Source organism: Orussus abietinus, unplaced genomic scaffold (genome assembly GCF_000612105.2).
Source record: "Orussus abietinus isolate OABI.00-Male unplaced genomic scaffold, Oabi_2.0 scaffold33, whole genome shotgun sequence".
NCBI lineage: Eukaryota > Metazoa > Arthropoda > Insecta > Hymenoptera > Orussidae > Orussus > Orussus abietinus.
Genome location: NW_019394294.1, coordinates 971,338 through 991,142, shown reverse-complemented (window position 1 = coordinate 991,142; position 19,805 = coordinate 971,338). Strand labels below are relative to the sequence as shown.

General features: G+C 43.8%; 4 protein-coding genes and 2 long non-coding RNA genes across 6 annotated transcripts in view; 2 read left to right on the top strand and 4 right to left on the bottom strand.

Annotated features, from left to right (window-relative positions):
- Positions 1-292: 292 nt before the first annotated feature.
- LOC105695547 (chymotrypsin-1) lies at positions 293-1,620 on the bottom strand. Its single transcript, XM_012417170.1, has 5 exons — positions 1,467-1,620; positions 1,254-1,410; positions 931-1,180; positions 720-857; positions 293-589 (listed from the first exon to the last, which is right to left on the bottom strand). Exons 1-5 carry the CDS (start codon positions 1,516-1,518, stop codon positions 446-448), a joined length of 741 nt encoding a protein of 246 aa, XP_012272593.1. The 5' UTR covers positions 1,519-1,620; the 3' UTR covers positions 293-445.
- Positions 1,621-2,336: 716 nt separating this feature from the next.
- LOC111674448 lies at positions 2,337-3,226 on the top strand. Its single transcript, XR_002762452.1, has 4 exons — positions 2,337-2,478; positions 2,545-2,773; positions 2,907-3,013; positions 3,086-3,226. It is a non-coding gene; the product is annotated as an uncharacterized LOC111674448 (long non-coding RNA).
- Positions 2,570-3,878, bottom strand: LOC105695417 (chymotrypsin-2-like). Its single transcript, XM_023435017.1, has 5 exons — positions 3,827-3,878; positions 3,444-3,663; positions 3,106-3,355; positions 2,900-3,037; positions 2,570-2,749 (listed from the first exon to the last, which is right to left on the bottom strand). The coding sequence occupies exons 1-5, from the start codon at positions 3,876-3,878 to the stop codon at positions 2,606-2,608; spliced, it is 804 nt and encodes a 267-aa protein (XP_023290785.1). The 3' UTR covers positions 2,570-2,605.
- LOC111674449 lies at positions 3,279-5,246 on the top strand. The gene is made up of 3 exons (XR_002762453.1): positions 3,279-3,535; positions 3,831-5,037; positions 5,117-5,246. It is a non-coding gene; the product is annotated as an uncharacterized LOC111674449 (long non-coding RNA).
- Positions 5,017-6,542, bottom strand: LOC105695545 (chymotrypsin-2-like). The gene is made up of 5 exons (XM_012417168.1): positions 6,482-6,542; positions 6,139-6,289; positions 5,761-6,010; positions 5,383-5,520; positions 5,017-5,296 (listed from the first exon to the last, which is right to left on the bottom strand). The coding sequence occupies exons 1-5, from the start codon at positions 6,531-6,533 to the stop codon at positions 5,129-5,131; spliced, it is 759 nt and encodes a 252-aa protein (XP_012272591.1). The 5' UTR covers positions 6,534-6,542; the 3' UTR covers positions 5,017-5,128.
- A 1,657-nt stretch (positions 6,543-8,199) lies between these two features.
- Positions 8,200-19,805, bottom strand: part of LOC105695544 (laccase-5) — a 57,503-nt gene continuing 45,897 nt past the window's right edge. The window contains exons 4-12 of the mRNA XM_023435016.1: positions 17,801-18,170; positions 16,145-16,429; positions 15,765-16,038; positions 15,292-15,496; positions 13,521-13,705; positions 13,259-13,454; positions 12,960-13,172; positions 12,429-12,659; positions 8,200-12,045 (exon numbers count right to left, since the gene is read on the bottom strand). Coding sequence (XP_023290784.1) covers positions 11,873-12,045; positions 12,429-12,659; positions 12,960-13,172; positions 13,259-13,454; positions 13,521-13,705; positions 15,292-15,496; positions 15,765-16,038; positions 16,145-16,429; positions 17,801-18,170 — 2,132 coding nt within the window. The 3' untranslated portion in view covers positions 8,200-11,872. The remainder of the gene's footprint in view (positions 12,046-12,428; positions 12,660-12,959; positions 13,173-13,258; positions 13,455-13,520; positions 13,706-15,291; positions 15,497-15,764; positions 16,039-16,144; positions 16,430-17,800; positions 18,171-19,805) is intronic.

Sequence of the window (19,805 nt, the reverse complement as noted above, 5' to 3'; positions counted from 1 at the left end):
AAGGTCTCACCTGTATTATCAGTGTTTTTAAAACTGTTTTCTTGCAACGAGAGCGCCCGGTAATTCTATTAATTAGAAATAGTCGTGCTCGTAGGAGATAAAAGCCATATTTCTGGATAAACTCGTTCGCGAAAACTGTACCGAGAACCTCGAAAGGATTTTCAACGAGTTTATTAATTGCGATAAACTAGGTTACAATCGTGAAATTCGACGAAGGCGTAAAATTATGGGAAGTACGGATTACTGGAAGTTAGTATTTTTCTTTCGCCGAGTACGTAGATAGAGAAATTTCTATTTTAACTGTGTCAGATCCAGCGATTAGCTTAATCTGCATCCTTGGCTGATAATCTGGGAATTCTCGATTGCATTTTGCGAGCGAGATTGTATCTCTTCAAGATACGAAGAATCGGAGCCTGGGTCCTCCACTCGGTGTCGGAAATTTTCTTTATTGTTCCAGATGATTTTTTATCCAATCGACGTAACTGAACACTCGTGTGAACACATCGGGGCGACCTTTCGCACACGGTGTTCCCCAGGAAACGACTCCGATTTGAACACCATCTGCCACGAGAGGACCTCCAGAATCGCCCTGCGAAAAATGGACAATTTTCTTCATAAATAATTTTTTATACCGCGGATGTTAATTTTGTAAGGGAAAATAATTGACTGTGGGAAGAGGGGCTTGCATTTGAGTGCTCTTCGTGATCGAGGGTACTCACGTGACAAGCACCTTCGCCTTTTTTGTTCAGAGTGCAGATATTGTCGTCTGTCACTCGAAGGGACGTGTTTAAACATTCACGCTGGTCGATCACACTCAGAGTTATGTGCTGCAATTTGTTCGGCACATCTCCTGGATACTGTGGAGCGATAGGACGTAGGAAAAAATATCGAAGAACGATTTAGAGTTAATTAATTTTTAATGTAACTCACGGAGGTTGTTCCCCATCCCGACAAGATGGCGGGGTAATCGTTTTTCTTGAAGTTCTCCGTGGGAAGTTGTACGGGCTTCACTTTGTCGCCAAAAACAATCGGCGTGTCCACTTGTATCAGTCCAATGTCGTTTCTGATTAACAGTGAACTGTATTTCGGGTGTCCTATGATTTTCTGGACTTTATAAACGTCGCCGCCCTCGTCCAATGTATTGGTCCCAACCACGACTGAGATCTTCGATTCATTGAACCTGGAAGTGCATTATTAATTAAGAAAAATACGGCTTGCTAGAAAATTATATAAAAATCAAGTGGAAAACCTACCCTGATAGACAATGCGCTGCAGTCAAAATCCACCGTTCGTTTAAAATGGACCCACCGCAAAAATGGCGATTTTTCAGTCGAAGGGAAACTTGGTAGGGATATGCTCCGTCTTCGGCATCCGAACCTCCCACGATTTTCGGTTCCTGCGCCTCTTCAGCTATGCAGATAAATAATTAAACATTCGGTATAACAATGCGATTTGAAAAATGGTACCTGATGTCGAAAAGGCCAGGAGAACGCCGAAGAGCAGAGAAGTCGTTATCATCTTTGGCTTTACTTGTACTTTTAATTAATTTAGTATAATTCGAGGATTGTTGAAATTTAGTTTATCGAGCTAGGAGCAACGTCGAACAGCGATGAACGTTCTTTCTAGGCCTTCGGCAATATATACTGGCAAATCGTAATAGTACCGACCATGAAAGTACCACCTGCGGGAAATATTTAAATTTAGGTCAGATATTAGACACGAAAATTCTTGCATAATGCATGTCTCGTCCGAGATAAGTTCTAAGTTGGGCAATTCACATCCGGCCATTGTAAATCAGAACAGCGTCCCTCGATTTGTAATGGCGTCCGAAAGGCTTTTCCATTTGCAACTAAAGATACAAAAATTGATTTATTTATTTATGTAGCGCGGAGCTTGCATATCCGCAGAATTATTTGTACTCCGATGAAGGATTGTTATATTTTTTCTAAGAAGGCATGTGTAGCCCGCTGGCGTTAAAATATACCAACAAAGAAATTAACAGCTTTGCGGAATAACATATCTTATCGGAAAATTTCTCCGAGGAGTATTCCCGATAAGATAGGTTTTGGATGTTGATAACTCAGACAAAGGAAATAAAGGAAGGTATAAAAGCCTCTGGCAATTGCAAAATACCTCAGAAGGCCGTCGAAGTTGCTTGCGGATATCAGACAATTTGAATTAGCGTTTCCAAATTCGATGTAGAACTATAAAAAATAATTGCAAGTGCAGGACAAAATTCGTACCGATACCATTTTCTTTTATTATTATTATAGGAATGTTAAAAAAAATCGCGAAGGCGATTCGTATCACATAATGTAGATTTTAAAAGTAGGATCCTTTTCTATTATACGTGCTGAGTATTATACGGTACAGTCTATTAAATATTAATTATGAAATTAGGAGTAAGCTCCAGGTAAACGTAGGCTTAATTGTGCTGCATTTGTATACCGATTAGTATAATCAGAACCGTAGATAACAGTAAGTCATCCAAGATTCTTCGAGGAATGAGTATTATCGAGGTACCAATGTTCTCTTTTTGTACAGGTGGAAGGATGCAATCACGTAGTGCCATTTACACGTGAGAAGGCAAAATCGGGGTTAATTTTTAATAACTGGCGACACTTCTAATCCACGACACGTAACTCCACACACGCGTGTACACATCAGGCATGCCTCGAGCACAAGGAAATCCCCATGAGACGATTCCGATTTGCACCCCACCAGCAACAAGAGGTCCTCCAGAGTCACCCTGAAGAGATAAAAAATCCTTTTTGTACGTTGACTCGGAGAATACGTAAAATACTGTAAACTCCAGACACGGAATTACTACATACGTTGATATATCGTACAAATGTAGATCGATCAGTACACAAAAAAATGAATAATTGCACAAACTCACGTTGCAGTTGCCCTGTCCAGCCTGTAGAAAAGTGCAGATGTTGGCGTTGGTCACTTGGTAGTTCACATTTAGGCAGGATTGTTGATGAAGAACGCGAGTGCGGAGCTGCTGCAGGTAATTCGGAAGTTGCCCCTGGGCCTAGGCACATGGTTCCATTATGGGATTAATTGATTCAATTTTTTTCAGGTGGAAATCACCGAACCTACCGATAGCCTTCCCCATCCGGTCACCACGGCAGGATAATTGGCCTGATTTATATTCGACCTGGGCAGAGAAATAGGTTGGACTCGAGTGTTATAGGAAATCGATTGACTGAGTTGGATCAGTCCAATGTCATTGCGGATCAAGTAGGAGTCGTAACTAGGGTGGATGATGATCCTGGATGATTGGTACCTAGTGCCTCCAGAGAGCAAGGTGTTGGTACCAACGACGACCTGGACGTCGTATGGCCCCAACCTGTTAAATATGAATATGGGTATATAGATTAATAAGCAAAGTATTAGTACAACATTAATTTAAGGAGTGGTCTGGAATTTATGGTTACCCTGCAAGGCAATGGGCTGCGGTCAAGATCCACCTGTTGCCGATGATGGACCCTCCGCAGAAATGATTCCCTCGGCGACGTAATGATACTTGGTAAGGATATGCACCAATTGCAGCTGTACTTCCCCCTACTATCCGTGAACGGGACACGTTTGCCATGGGGATTCCCTCGGGAGCATGGCGGGAAAAGTCGTATCCCGCATCGAGGGTGGTGAGAGCTCCTGGAAGTACAATGAAAATATTTTTTATTTCCTTACTTAAAAAATTCCCCTCGTGCTAATTCGTGTTTTACCGAGATGGGAGATATCCATGCACCTTGGGGAATATCGGAAATTCATTTAAGAAATCCTGGAGGCAGGGTAATTAATTTCTTTTCTAACTTACCCAGGGACCAACCGACGACTGATAGGAGGATGACAATTGTTGGGCAGCCCATTATGCTCTGATACAGAAATGCGCATTCGACTCTGCTTTATACTGACCTGAGTTTATTGCGTTTCACGTTGCAATGTTGATTGCACCCGATTTCATGTTTTTATCAACCTATCATTGCGCCCATCTCTCTTAACAGATGATTTGGGATTGTCCAAGCACTGCTTTCCGTGAGTCCAGTTGCAACCTCAGAAGCATGTAATCTATCGTATCTGCAAAGATCGAGATTCGATGCACTTTGGTGATAGTGGTGCAAGGGGAATCTGCGTTTTACCGTTTCCAGGAAAATCCTACGCCCGCGTTATCACTGCGTCTATAAATAATTTATCTAAATATATAATCACTAAAAAGTGATTTATAATTTTGGAATGAACTTTTATCGGCGATTATGACATGCTGTTCTTTGTACTTGCTGTTGCCTTCTTGACTAAACCTCTTGTTTATAAACATTTTGTGCCACGTTTACAATAATTTAAAACATTAGCAAAAAAATACCGCTTAAAGTAGAATCATTAACAATACGATGTTCTATCCAAAATTATGTTGCAAAATTGTACTCGTTACATTTATTATTCCTATATATATAATGAAGCTCTCGTTAACTAACGTTTTATGATTCAGAGTCCGGAAAGCAATGTATCAAATATTAAATAATACATCAGACATTTTTATCGCACTTCAGTTAATGAAAAAAGACGTTCTTGAGATTTGTGCGATTTTTGGAAAAGATGCCACGACGACAGAAAGTATTCAAAATATTTCAGTGATTTCGGAATATGAATTGAAATTTTCTGACAGGGAATGTCGATCAAAAGAATGTACAGAAGATCTTACTCAAGTATAAAGTGGAAATTTTCCACTCAGATCATTTCATAATCGAGTTAATTTAATTATTTCTCAGAATGGCAATAATCGTAGCTCGCAGCAAATGAAAGTATCGTTATTGATTTTTGGTATTGCAAAATTTTTCACTTATTCACTTTTTTTTTCAAAACTGTCGTTTAAATTTTGATCGTTTATTTCCAGGCCGAAATTCAACACCCATTTGACATTAAGAAGTCACCGAAAATGTTTCAAAAACTGAGATGCATTTAAAGTGTTCATTGAGGACAGTTCATAGAATCAATTCGACAAAGGAAATATTAGGTTCAACTATAATACAGGTACATTTATTTAGTTTTTATATAAATTAACAACATGTGATTTTCAAATAAAACAATAACAATTGGTCCATAAAAAAAGGGGCAAGCTTAATTAATGACTAGGGTGAGAGAGAGCGTAGTCATCGATGACTTTCTTGATCCAGTCGAGGTAGGTGTAAACGCGAGTGAAGACATCAGGATATCCACGAGCACAAGGGTATCCCCAGGACACGATGCCAACTTGTTCATTGCCAGCAACCAGAGCACCGCCAGAATCACCCTGCGAAAACGCAAAAAAAGGAATATAAAGAATACCTAAAAATCCTCTAATTCTTAAAATTTTCATTGCGAGAAATTCCCACTCACATGACAAGCACCCTCTCCTGACTTTGTGAAAGTGCAGATATTAGTCTCAGTCACTTGCCAATGAATATTCCTGCACTTCTGCAGAGGTATCACATTAAGGCTTATCTCCTGCAGAGTATTTGGGACCTGGCCATTCAGCTGGAAAAAGGAAAACAATTATTAACTTGAATTTTCATCACTAGTGCGAGGACAAGACAGTGGATATTCCTGGGTAACTTTTGTATCTCTTCTTCGGTGATATTATTAAATATATTTTAAAAAGGGAATGTAAATGCATTAACTCACGATTGTGGTTCCCCAGCCACTGAGGAGAACTGTGGTTCTTTACTGATATTTCTTTATGTATTTCAGAAAGGGAATGTAAATAAATTCACTCACGATTGTGGTTCCCCAGCCACTGAGGAGAACAGGATGTTCCGGGTCCTCAAAATTCGAGGATGGAAGGGCAATCGGCTGGACTTTTTCGTTGTAAACAATGTCCTTGTTAACGTGGATGAGGCCGATGTCGTTACGAATTAGTGATGGGTCGTATTTTTCGTGTCTAACGATGTAATCAGACTGATAGACTTCCCCATCTTCGCTGAGGAGATTTGTACCTACGACTACGTTTAGCGTCCTGCCAGAGGCTCTGTAAACATCGATTTAGCAATAATTAATTAATTTACTCGGTAATCACGTTGCAGAGAATTAATAGCTTGGCATAAGAACAAGAAAAGAAAAGAAGAGAGAAAATGGACATCATGGTTGGACACTAACGCAACGAGGCAGTGAGCAGCTGTGAGGATCCATCGATTGTTCAAGATCGATCCCCCGCATAAATGGCGGCCGTTTCTTTTTAAGGACACCTGGTGAGGATATTTGCCATCGGGAGCGTCCGAGCCTCCCACAATTCGGGGGATCTCCCGCCCTGAAATGAGGAGAGGAAGATCATTAAATGAATTATTAATTACTAATAATTCCCCACGAAGGAATTATTGTGAATCTTCTAAGGGAATTAATTTAAGGGCATTTCTTGCAGGGCAAAGAAGGATTGGAATTTTCTTCCAAGTCAAAGTGGCTTGGGAAAGTGGAGTAAGTTGTGTAGTAGATGTCGATTTACCCTCGATGACCAACACCAGACCCAGAAGGACGAAGCTGAAGAAGATCCTCATGATGGCGAAGCTCGAATGTGTCTGCAGGCTTCGTTAATGAGTCGGCATTTATACTTCCACTGAATGCGTGGATCGATCTGATTTCCCCCTTTCCACTCTGCCTATGTGGTTCAAAAAATGTGATTCCTACAATTGACCTTACCGGTCGTCTCGCTGCGTCAATATCGGATTCGATAAGATGTCCGCGATTTCGAATTATCAGCCTCCGATTGATACCTGTTAAGTCACGGAGGTGTCCTCTCGAGATCGGAGTTCGATCTCCGGAATTAATCAATGACCGGCGTCCGTGACACATGCAAATGAGATTATGCGGAATTCAGGGAATGCGCCGAATTAAGGGAACGCAAAGTGGCACCTGAAGAGTCAATTGTTCATGAAACTTTTCTTCAAACTGAGTATACCGAATCGTTTCAAACCTTACATTGTGAACGTGGAGGCTACTAGGAAGATCCTGATACCCGTAAAATATCAATTTTTATAACAAATTAAAAAAAATTTTTAATTTCATCAGTTTCAAGACTTTCCTTTTACCATTCCTATTTAAATTGTAAATTTTTAATTGATTCGGTACACCCAGTTTGGAGAAAAGTCTCATGAACTTCTTTGACGCCACTTTCACGTCACCTCAGTTCATAAATCCGTATAATTATTATAAAAATAGAGTATTTATCTCTGAATCGCAGTTCTTCAAGGATCTGCGAGGATAAGCGATATCATCTCGAGGTGCGTCCTTGGGTCCAGGGTACTTGAATATTTTTGCAGCTTTGCGAATTACTCATAATATCAGATTTCTTCCTGGATTTTCCAAGCTCCGATGATGGTTCTTGATATCGATATCTCCATTCCTTAATGTTAATATCGACTATTAACGAAACATTGTTCGATGACAAGGTGTACCCGGACACGCATATATCACGAGATAATTTCAGTAGTATATCAGCGCCCCTTTTATCGCCTCAATTAATCATTGTCTACAGTGAAAGCTGACAGGTTTATGCTACCTTACAAATCGATTTGGAAGCGATCGATGAGTGGATAATGACGATTGGCCCAGACGGCGGTCTCAATTGCGCGTAATTTCGTTGTCTAATCAAAGGGCGCAAATGGGGGCAAGGGAATCACTCTCGTTATCGATCTTGATTCTACTTTTCTTCTTTTTTCATTAATATAAAATAGAAATAAAAAGCATTCCCTGGGATTCCCTTTCCCAAGAGGCTTCAGCAAAGCGTTGCAAAAAATGCGACGAGGAAGATCTTGCACGCGTCCAGTTATCTAATCATCAAAAAAGAAGAAAAAAAGAAAAGAAATCGGAAAGATCTATCCCTTGCAATCTCATCGTCGCGTAAAGAATTCCGTCATTACTAGATCTCACTTGAACTAGTTCTGAAATTCAAAGTCATGCCGGATTTGTTTGTGAACGCTGTTTGTTTGTGATTGATATTAGAAAGAGGCTAAAGCTGAGAATAAATATTTTGAAGGTACACATGCCGTAGGAAATAAGTCGTAGAGATATTGCAAACAGCTTTATCAGCAATAATCTCACTTGGAGTAGTTGTAAAATTCTCAGGATATGTTTACAAACGTGGGATTAATATTAAGAAGAGCCTGAGCCCGGGAGGAAATGTTTTCATGGTACATATCTTGGCGTAGGAATTGAGTATCAGAGTTTTTTGTAAACAACTTTATTATTAAAAATACATTTTTTGTGTCTGACAATGACGAATATGAGCGGTCGGGAGCAGCAGGCAAAAACGAGGGAAAATGGCCGTATTGCTCGAACGACCGCTCGTTCGGTCGACTCGCCTCATATATAATATTATACAAGCACTTTTTACATCTGGTCCCTTTACGGTATACAAGTAAATAATCCATACGATCTAAACAAACTCATTGAGCCGATTTCTATCGATCGCCGCGCGCGAGGAGGAACCGATTGCACGTGATCGGCGATCGAACGAAATGGCGATAGACATTGAGATATCGATACTCGAGTTTGATAACGAGGTCCCACGTTTGTAGGACGTCGACGTCCACTTAGACGTCGACGCTCGAAATTCCAGAGAGGTTTCGCTCCAAGAGAAACGACAGGTTGAAGGTAGAAAATAAAAAAAGGGCGTAGTAAAGTTAACAAAAAAAAAAGGAAAAAAAAGGGACGAACGACGGCTCCGGAGGTTTTTTTTCTTTTCTTTTTTAACAATAAGTACACTCGCGCGCATTAGCGTACTTGCGGTACACACGTATATATGTCTGTATGCATGATGTATACATATCATTAAAAATCGCTCAGACCGAGCGAAAGTATATACAGGGATTCCGCAAATTGTTGTGTCACCGTGTATGAAAATTACTGAATAATGATGAAACTTTAGAAAATTAGTGTGGAAGGAAAGAGGACTATTACCGATTAATGGAACGTAAAAAAAGAAAGAGCGTGGAAGGAAAGAGGCGGGAAGGGAGAATAGTCGATTTTCTGGGTCGCCGGCAAAATCCGGAAAATCTTGAGTTTATCTACACGGGGGTGTAAGTGCATGTCGATGTTAAACAATTGCACTTTTCATGCAATGTACACCCTCGAATCGTTCACGGGTAACGGAGTCTATGAAGAAATTTTCCCTGGAGCGAGGTTTCGATTTTTCCTCCAGTCTTTTTAAGGACATTGAAAAGTCGAAGGAGCGCTCCGAATTTTCGGCGAAAAGCAGGGACTTTGTGGTTATTTACAGATTTACACTCGTGCGCCGGAAGTGAGCTATTAGAGTCTGTACATTTCCGGTTAGTCGGTTAAGGGGGCATGAAAGTGGCATCTTAACGATCAATCGTTTATCAAACTTTTCTCCAAACTGAGCATATCGAATCGTTCCAAACTTTACAACGTGAATATGAAGGCTATAAGGAAGGTCTCCACACGCATGAAATTTAATTTTTTTCACACCTAATTTAAAGATGTCCATAACCAAATTTTTAAAATATTGAAATTTCAAGGGGGTCGGGACCTCCCTTAAGTCTTTAAAGTCACATTGAAAAGTTTTTAACGACTCGGGGTCATTTAGCTCGGAGAAAAGTTACATGAGATGTCTTATACACCACTTTCGCATCGCCTTAAGACTCGGGGGATGGGGTTAAATTACAGGTCGCTCGGTTTTGGGCGTGAAAGCGTGCGGTGTTTATTTGAACTATCGTTATCGTCAGGTAGTGTGGTGTTGGAAAATGTCCGATGTCGCATCGTCCGAAGTTATTTTTGAGGTGTCCGGTTTTCAGGTACACGGCCTCGGGGTTTGATTGTCGGTGCGTCCTGCGAAGGGCGACCCTCCATCCTGGCGATCGTCGTCGGCGATCGCCCCTCCAGGTACCCGTACTCGTAAAGAATTCAGATATTCCATGGAAGCCCGACACGAAAGTTGGCATACGACGCTCTGAAAGATTGCCAACAAATCCAGACAGTAAAAAAGAAATCGCACGTGTAAGCCAACACCTTATAAGGGTGGTATCTTATAAGAGACTGATAAGACAAACCGTGAGTAAAACAAAGAACTCACACAAGAGAGTATTCACTCAAGAAATCATGTTGAAATCGCAAGCAGAAATCCCTAGAAATCGTCGGAATTCACCGAAAGACTGTCACAATTTTCCGAATCGCATTGTTGTTTATCGTATGAAATCAAAGGCTCTGGAAAAGGAAATTGTTTTCTCCGATTTCCAAGTGAAAAGCCCCTCGTAACGCATCTAATCGGCTATACATAAAATTAAGAGAGAATGAGAGATGGATGGATGATTACAGCGCCGCCATCGGTAGGCCAACGTACTAATCGGCCATCGAATCTTTCCGGGCTTCCATGAGAATCTTGAATTCTTTGGCACCTGGCAGGTGGAGATAAGGCAGGGTCGCGAGCTCGAGGGAGTCTGGAATGAGTCTGAAACGATTCCGTGTATAAAAACGTTAAAAAAGGCCCCAAGGATGTCTTATCAGGGTAACTTGTAATCGGTACCGCGATTACTACCGCCAGGTACCCGATACCTGGCGCGGCGGAGACGAAGCAGGGCTCTAACCGATCCGAAGGAGACCCCCCATGATTTCCCCGTAATAAAAACGTAATAAAAAAAAGAAAACAAGGTCCCAAGTATCCTCCTCTAATCAAGGACTCGAATTCTGACACCCTAGCACCTGTTCCCAGCGGTCGGCACCGATATGGCTGACGAGGACCACAGATCGGCGTTGGACTCTTCAGGTTCGGCGAAGATCGCTCTTCTTCTCGCCCGACTCGACGCCGACTGTGACGACTCCATTCTCCGGTCCGCAAATCCCTATACGCTACTCCCGCTACTCCCTCGTTACTGTTACCTATAAAATTAAAACGTAATAGCGGTACCTACATTATTTACAGAATTATGTTAGTATCTAAACATCCCATACGCGTCTCCGTGGAGTTGCCTGGCGTGCCTCGGAGCGCGCCATCTTGCTTTTTGCGGGCGTCCCAATGTGCAGCATAATTTCCAAAGAAGAAAGAAAAAAGAAAAGGACAACGTATCAAGGGCAAGACCGCGAATCAAGGTAAGACGCTGTAACAAAAGGGACGCGCGAGACGACTCGCGAGGCGAGGCACGCCAAGAATCTCGAGTTAAATAAATATCGACTGGTGGCGACGCGCAATCGGCGAGCCCGTTTCAAGGCTTCGCCGTTTTCCCGAAAGAGACGGAAACGCCGGAGAGGCCGAAGACGGGCGTCGTCGTTCCAACATGGCGCCGGGTCCCGGATGCGCGCGCACCTCGAAATCCGTTCCCGAGAGGCGTCGCGGCCAGTAATCGAGAGGCGCGTCTTGACAACCGCTCCAAATCCCTTTTAACCATCTACTTTAGCACGAGTTCCACCGTAAACGTCGCCTTGGTAACCAGTTCCCATCTAATTTCCCAAAAATCGCTGCTATTTCTCCTCCCGGTGACGAGAATAACGCGTCTCTGGGAGCCGGATGCGCGCGCACTCGAAAGCCTCTCTTCGGAGCACTGCACTCCGCGTTGCAGTTCTCCGAAACGGTCTCGCCAGGGCGACGCGAGTACTCAATCTATCTGGGGAGCGAGTTATGGATATTCTCCACCGCGAGCATCGCTCCTATCCGCGCATCTACGTCCTCGGCCTTGCCGTTCTCGCGCACGAGGCGACGAAAGTCTCGAGGTGGCCGATTGGGCCGCCATGTTGCCCGATGCGCGCGCATGCGGGGGTCTGGCGTGAGGTGGCGCGGCCGCTACGTCGAAGGCGGGCCGATTTGCACGGAGTATGGTACAAAAGTACGAGGGCTTTGGAGCGCGATGCCACGGTTTGAGGTGCGTTTAAGAGCCTTGGCTCGCGGTCAGTGGAACGGGCCCGGTATCGTCAGGGGCGGCGTTATCGGCGGCAGGTGGTCCCCACATCTTGGGAAGTTCGGAGGAATCGGTGGTAAGTCTGCGTGCGTCCCTACGTGCAGGACCAGGTTCATGCCGATCACTATGTGGAAGAGGAAGTGACAGTGGAACAGCCAGTAACCTGAAAGAAAAAGGCGCCGTCAAGTGCGGAAAAGTTTCGATCCTGGCAAGATTACGACTAAGATTTGCGACTAGATAGGATAGGCTTGATAGGGACGATAGATACGACTCTTCCTATCCGTGGGATTTTTTACAACTATTTTGAAGAAAAGGATAGTGCTTTATACTTGACACGCAGGAAAATATTCGGCTCAATCGAGGGAAATTTTTGTCACTTCTACCGGGAAACGTGGTTATCATGCGGATGTTGAAGAATGTCTTTTGTTCATTTCTGATCGATTGATTCAGTGAAGGGTTTTTGGATGTAATTCGGTGGATTTAAGTGAACTTATGTTAGCTCCACTTTTTTTTTATCTATGTGTATGGTTATCCCTAGGTTCTCACCAGGGTTGTCGGCGCGGAACCTGAAGACCACGTAGCCATTGTTGGGCACTGCCACGGTGTCCTTTGAAGGAGGGAGGTTGAACTCCCTGTGTAGGAGGCCTCTCCTATCTAGGTCTAATGCGTGCTTCAGGTTGATCTTCTTCACGTTCTTGTCTGGAGATCGACCCATCCCGATCACCTTGAAGGCGTATCCGTGGAGATGGAACGGATGCGAGAGGTTTGGTTGCTGAACTATTGGCAAGAATAGACATATTAATTAAAATGTAACAAAGAACTCTCTCATTTCCGGGTTTCAGATCATCCATCCTGCGTGGCAACGCAGTCGTAAGAGTATAAAAAATGATGGTTCTTCATGTTTAATATATAACGTGTGGTATACCACACGGAGGAGTCTAGCGCTACCCCCTACTTTAAGGGCCCTGATAAAGGGTCCTCTTTGATAATTAAATTTATAAATTCTATAATTCTATAATTAATAATTCCAAAAAATTATTCTTAGATCAGGAGGAAGGATCGATCCGCTCCTATTACCTTCGTCAACGAGCACCACCTCCACGATGGCATTGTGAGGAATGTCGACCTTATGGGTGCACATGCAATTAGCGCCACAATCGGCAGGTCTGTTATCACCGTTGCAGAACTGTTCTGGAGGGATGTCGTCGATCTGCGAAAGCGGCGGCGACGGAGGGAAAGTGAAAGAGATCTCATCCACGAGAGAGATGACATGGTCCCCGGTAGGTGCGACTAGATAAAATGGAAAGTCAAACCATAACGTAATGATAAAATTCCTCCCTTTTCCAGAAACTCCCCCATTTCTGATAGACCCTTACCCAGGTATCGGTTGTACGTATTCGGCTGGAAGACTTCCTCGGGTCTGTAAAACAGGAACCGGAAGGGGAGGAAGATCTTCACGTCAGGTCGTTCCTGAAGAATCCCCTCGTCGATCTGACGAGCGTTCTTCAGCTGGTTGATGCACACGGCGTCGTCTCGAGGCCGGTTGCAAATGGCATCCAGAGGGTTCAGGACCTAGAAGGAATCGTCATTTCAAATTCCACCACCTCTCAGGATTATATAAAGAACCTGGACACTCACGACTCCTTGAGGAAGCCCGAAATCGTACGTCGGAGGTCTTGCAGCTGGTTGGTAGGGTCCTCGAGCGTACCTCAGGATACCCAATTGTTGGGCCCTCTTGATACCACACTCTCCAAGGCCTCGAAGCTGGATCCAATATGCACCCACTGGCTGGTCAGCGTTGATTACGAAGTCGTAACGTTCACCTGAAATTAATTTCCTATTAATTCCTCGGCTTTCATTCCAGGAATCGAGCGAGGGTGAACGATGGTTTTCCAGAGACATCTGGAACACCAGAAATATCAGAAATATCAGCAGGAGATTTAGAGCGGGTCCAACGGTGGTAACTCGAGGATCAGCTGATCCGTCTGTTCGTGCGTAACCAGGAATCGAAGAGGGCAAAAGACACGGTGCGCATAATTCCTGGAAACTCTGGAGAGAAAGGACGACCAGGTCGCGTTGAACCGGAATCTGGGGCCGCTCTAAGTGGCGGGTCTCGCGATACGGTGGGTTCTCTTCATTAATCATTAATCATTAATCCGATACCGTGCAATCATAGGCGAGCCCGGGTCTGATCACGAGATCGGAGAAACGCGATCGCCTGGAACACCTGCTAAGTGCTGTTAATTCGTTGACGAATGGTCGTTAATGTTCCCCTACACCCATGATACCGCCACCTGTTCCGCGTCTCTCGTCATCATCCATGGTCTAGGAACAACAACAAACAAACTAGGAAACTGATCCTCAGCTTCCTGGTGGGTTCTTCATGGTCTTGGAGTTTCGTCGACACTCTAAGTGGATTTGAAGACTGGTGGCACAGATTGGGTACCATTTGCTTAAATCGTTTCAGGATTTCCGGTCCATGAATTGTCGTTGGAGGTGATAAGGAGTAATGATACCTCGAAAAAAAGCCGCGGATGTTGCGAAAGGCTGTACGATCACTAGATACCTAAAAATGTCACCTAGATGACGTTGATGATGTAGATGATGATGTAGAAGGCGATACGGATGACGTTGTTAATCGCCCATGCCCGGCACGAGAGCCGGCGATCATTGCTCTATTAGAAGATAATGCCAGATCTAGTTGTTTTACAACCTCCATTACCGTTCATTAATCACGTACGACCACTAAGTGTCCGATTGCGAATCGATCACCGTTGCTCTTGCTATAATATATCTCGATTTAAAATGAATACCGACTGATTATCTATCCAAGTTTATCTCATTCCCGCTAGAAAGTCTGCAAAGAAGTGGATCGGATGATCGGGACGATCCCCTTTCCCAGGTGTCACCTTACCCCAGGTGTCTACCAGGGTAACGAAATATTACAAAATGAAGAAAAATCCTCCTACAAGACGCGGTGAAAGCTTTAGGTGATGTTCTGGTTCCCCGCAAACGAAGCTACTTAGCACCTGTCTCCCACTTCAAGGTACACACCTTCTCTAGACCATGAAGAGTCGTTGAAGAAATGGCTACTGTAAAGAGATCGCTCTTATCACATCGAGATCGATGGTCTTTTAACTTCTTAATAGATTGTCTCGCAAAAATGGCACCACTTAATCTCTTCATGCTTTTTAGAAAGTGCTTCATCATACGTGAATGGGTGGTCCAGGGCGATCAGGTGACGCCTGGGAGGTGTTGGGTTACCTATCACCTGACGGGCTCTGTCTGTAGGAAAGGTGCCTTCTAACATCTTGATCGTCTAATCTGGTCTAATTTTCGTCGTAGAAAGTAGACAAGACATGGACGAATCTTAGGATGATCAGGTGACGCGGTGGTGGTCTCGTCTTACCCGAGAATGAGATGATGGTGTTCACGTTGACAGGCTGGACCGGTTCGCCGTCGGTAGCGATCAGGGTGAGAGTGTGGTCTTGGAAGGTGATCTGGGCCGGACACACGGACCCGAAAGAATTGATCATACGGAATCGATAACGTCGTCCAGGAGTGATGGTGAAGATCTCCAGAGGGGTGTTGGTCATGAAGCCGGTGTTGGGGTCCTGAAAGACAGGAGACTATTAACTAAGGAATTAATCCGACGTCATGGATCGATGTTTCAAACCGAAGAGAACGTGTAGATCCCCGAGGTGATCGACAACCAATAATCGATACGGTGTATTGGAATAATAGCCAGAAGGATCGATCAGCTGATCGCCGACCAGCTGGTAGAAAGCGGTTCCGTAGTGAATATTCGACTTCATCGATCGACCCAAACTGCTCCCAAAGATATCATCCGGATTTTTGAAGATGACCATCTATCCAACGCACCCTGAATTGTCCTTTTCCATTGATAAGCACGGTCTCAGGATCCTGGCCAGTGTTAACAGCGAGTCGTCCTGGATACCTCTCCGCAGCATCCTCGTGCATCCAATCGCTGATAAGCACCACGTGGGTCGTTAAGTCGTAGTCGTACAGATTGCTGTTGGGATCCTTGCTGGGAGGCTGTCTCACGATAACGCTTCCATAAAGTCCGTCCATTTTTTGGAGCCCGGTGTGGGCGTGCCAGAAGTGGGTCCCTGCATTACCGGCAGTCCACTGGTACCTGGGGATTGAATTAAATTGCTGGGTACTTGTTCTATTTACGCGGCAATTTTATTTTCTAGGAAGACATGGACGACCGAGTTGCCACCAATCGTCGAAGTCGTCACCTGAAGGTGGTGCCTTCCTGGATAGGGCACTGGGTGACGAAGGGTACCCCGTCGTAGTATTGCGATCCTCTCTGCCAGATTCCATGCCAATGGAGGGTCACTTCCATCCCTTCCATGTGGTTCTCCACGTCGATGACCACTTTGTCGTTCTCGCACACCTGGATGCTGGGTCCAGGGATCATCCTGTTGGCTGTCAGGATCCCTCTCTCGACCCCATCGGCCAGGACGCACTGACAGTGACTCCAGACGGTGTTTGTCGCGTTCGGGGTGCATACTTGGCAGGCACTGAAGGCAAAGTCGAGTCAATAAACTGACGAGGTGTCTATTTTAGAAAGTACATTTTCAACCATTTTCCAGGTCAAACGGCAGGCGCGAAATTGGCACCAAATGGACGCGTCTACAACTTCTGGGTACCAATCATATCCTTCCGAAGTATTCGACGTCCTGATACCCACCCAACCACCCAGGGAATTTAAATACCGACGCGATATTATGGCCGTGGTAAATGATTCTAAATATCCCCGGGAATTACCCTGATTACGCGTTATTACTCGCAATTACATATCCTGGTCCTACGCCCTGCTTCGCGGACTAGTTTGCACAACTGGTCCGGAACGTCGTCGCCGGTGCTCGCGGCGAAACCCCGAGAAAGTGTCTAGGGACCGAGACAATTTACATCGGGCCTGGTGTGCACTTTTATCAATTTCCAGACCATGCACCGCAACTGGGGTTCGCGCGGAAAAATTGTTTCTACTCGTCGGAAGAGATTTTAATTGCTCCAAAAAATGTGGACACTCGAAATGGGACGTGATATTTCATTTTCTTTTCCTGATCAGAAGCGCTTTTGCTGCTTTCATTACACGAATGGGACGTGATATTTCATTTTCTTTTCCTGATCAGAAGCGCTTTTGCTGCTTTCATTACACGAATGACTTCCCTGGGACTACAGGAATTTCATATTGATTGTAATGCTTGGTAGAATTCCAAACATTTTCTCCTGTCGGTGCAATTGTTACCGCTGGAAGGTGGAATTTTGTCCACGGGCGATTTTATTTCTTTTTTTTTTGTAGACTTACGGGCCAAGTACGGTGTAGTACTTCAGGGTGAAGTGATAGTAGCAGATTCTGGGAGGTTTGGGGGAATTTTATGATTGCGATTGTAATACTTGGTAGAATTGCAAGTGTTTTTCCTGTCGGTGCAATTGTTACCGCTGGGAGGCGAAATTTTGTCCACGGGCGATTTTATTTCTTTTTTTTTGGTAGACTTACGGACCAAGTACAGTGTAGTACTCCAGGGTGAAGTGATAGTAGCAGATTCTGGGAGGCTTGGGGGAATTTTATGATTGCTATTGTAATGCTTGGTAGAATTGCAAATGTTTTTCCTATCGGTGCAATTGTTATCTTTGTGAGGCGGAATTTTGTCCACGGGCGATTTTATTTCTCTTTTTTTTTTTTGGAAGACTTACACGCCAAGTACGGTGTAGTACTCCAGGGTGAAGTAATAGTAGCAGATTCTGGGAGGCTTGGGAAAATTTTATGATTGCGATTGTAATACTTGGTAGAATTACAAGTGTTTTCCCTATCGGTGCAATTGTTATCACTGTGAGGCGGAATTTCGTTCATGGGCGAATTTACTTTTTTTCTTTTGTAGACTTACGCGCCAAGTACGGTGTAGTACTCCAGGGTGAAGTGATAGTAGCAGATTCTGGGAGGCTCGCCATCTCTGCACGCCCTCGCGCATTCATCCGGGGCTGATAAGGAGGGATTTCTTCTCAGCTCTGCCGTCGCCCTTTCGCTGTAGTCCAGAGGTCTAGTTCTTGGAGGACGGACTGTGCTACCTCTACTTCCTAGGTTATCAATTCCTCCGAAACCACTCTGGAAGAGCCCGGAAGAAGGGTGAGTCTGCACCAGGCCATGCGTTGACGAGAAGAAACTCGGACTATCGTCCGTGAAGATGTTTCCGGTCTTGATAGAAGGACTCCAGAAGGAGGACGCCGAGGACTGGTCTGCCGACCCTGATGAGACCTCTACAAAAGAAGAAACATCATTTAATTACATGTCATTCCTGCTGCGTTTCATAAATCAGTATTCAATTTGCAGACCATTTTGATGCGCGCGAAAAAAAAAAAGTCAATATTTCTTAACTTGTTATTTCCGTCGTATTGAATTTGCAGGTCGTTACTTTATTTCCTAGATTTTCACGCGCGTGGATAAATATCCCGATGAGACCTCTACAGAAGAAACATCATTTAATTACATGTCATTCCTGCTGCGTTTCATAAATTAGTATTCAATTTGCAGGTCATTTTGTTGCGCGCGAAAAAAAAAGTCAACACATTGAATTTGCAGGTCGTTACTTTATTTCCTAGATTTTCACGCTCGTGGATAAATATCCTGATGAGACCTCTACAGAAGAAACATCATTTAATTACATGTCATTCCTGTTGCGTTTCATAAACCAATATTCAATTTGCAGGTCATTTTGATGCGCGCGAAAAAAAAAGTCAACATTTCTTAACTCGTTATTTCCGTCGCATTGAATTTGCAGGTCGTTACTTTATTTCCTAGATTTTCGCTAGAATTCGCGTGGATAAATATCCACAAAAATTTTTGCTAGTTCAACTAAAAATTGTTGTTATAAATATTCGACTGGAAATGATTCTTAAGAACTTGTCATTTGTCACATCGAGCTTCGCGGAAAATCAGGAATTTGGCCAGGTGCAATTATAAACGAATATAATCAGCTGTATATGATTTTGTTCGATGAAAATATTTTTACCGCGTTATTTCTAGCGCTTATATAATAAGTTTCTTGCTTAAGTAGGTTGGAGGCGCCAGGATGGCTACCCTACAAGAGATATCGAGCACTGCAGCTGATTAAGGCCATGTTCGAGTTTAGTCTATTTAGCTGTTTATTTACTCCAGTATCTTCCGCGTTTTTTCCAAATATCTAGGTGAAGGTGTCGCGAGTTAACTGGCCGATTAAGGTTGCTCGTCGGGTTTGAAAGTAAATTTAGAAACTAATACATCCCTTCGTTCCTTCCTTAAGGTGATGTGAAAGTGGCGTTAAAGAGGTCTCGTTTGTGAAACTTTTCTCCGAACCATGTATATCGAATCGTAACAAACTTTACAACCTGAATATTTAGGCTAGAAGGAAGGTCTTGACACCCATGAAATTTCATTATTTATAAAAAATGTTAGAATTTTATGTAAACAAATTTTCATCATGACCGGTCGTGTAAAATCACGTGCTGACTATTCTTCCCTTCGACCAAGACGTGACAAATGTTTGATTTGAGAAAATGGCCGAACATGCAGATATTCGTTATCAAACTCGCAGGTTATCATCGCGGAAACGGCGAAATCCGAGCGGAAGAGTTCGCGAGATGATTGCGACGTAAATTCGAAATTGTCCTCGGTCGACTGAATCGTTCGTTACTCCGTGGAAACCAGAACGAAGGAAAATTGCTCCGTTTTAATTCCGGTAAGGGAATGTCGTCGAAACGAATGCCGCTTACGTTGGTCTGGCTCTTCGATCCGATCGAATCAACCATAGATTCCCAATTGGGATCCTCCCGGTCAGGATTTCACGAATACGCTTAAAGTGATTAACAATGAATTCACGTTAATTAACTAAACAATTCCCCTCGACACTTCCTTAC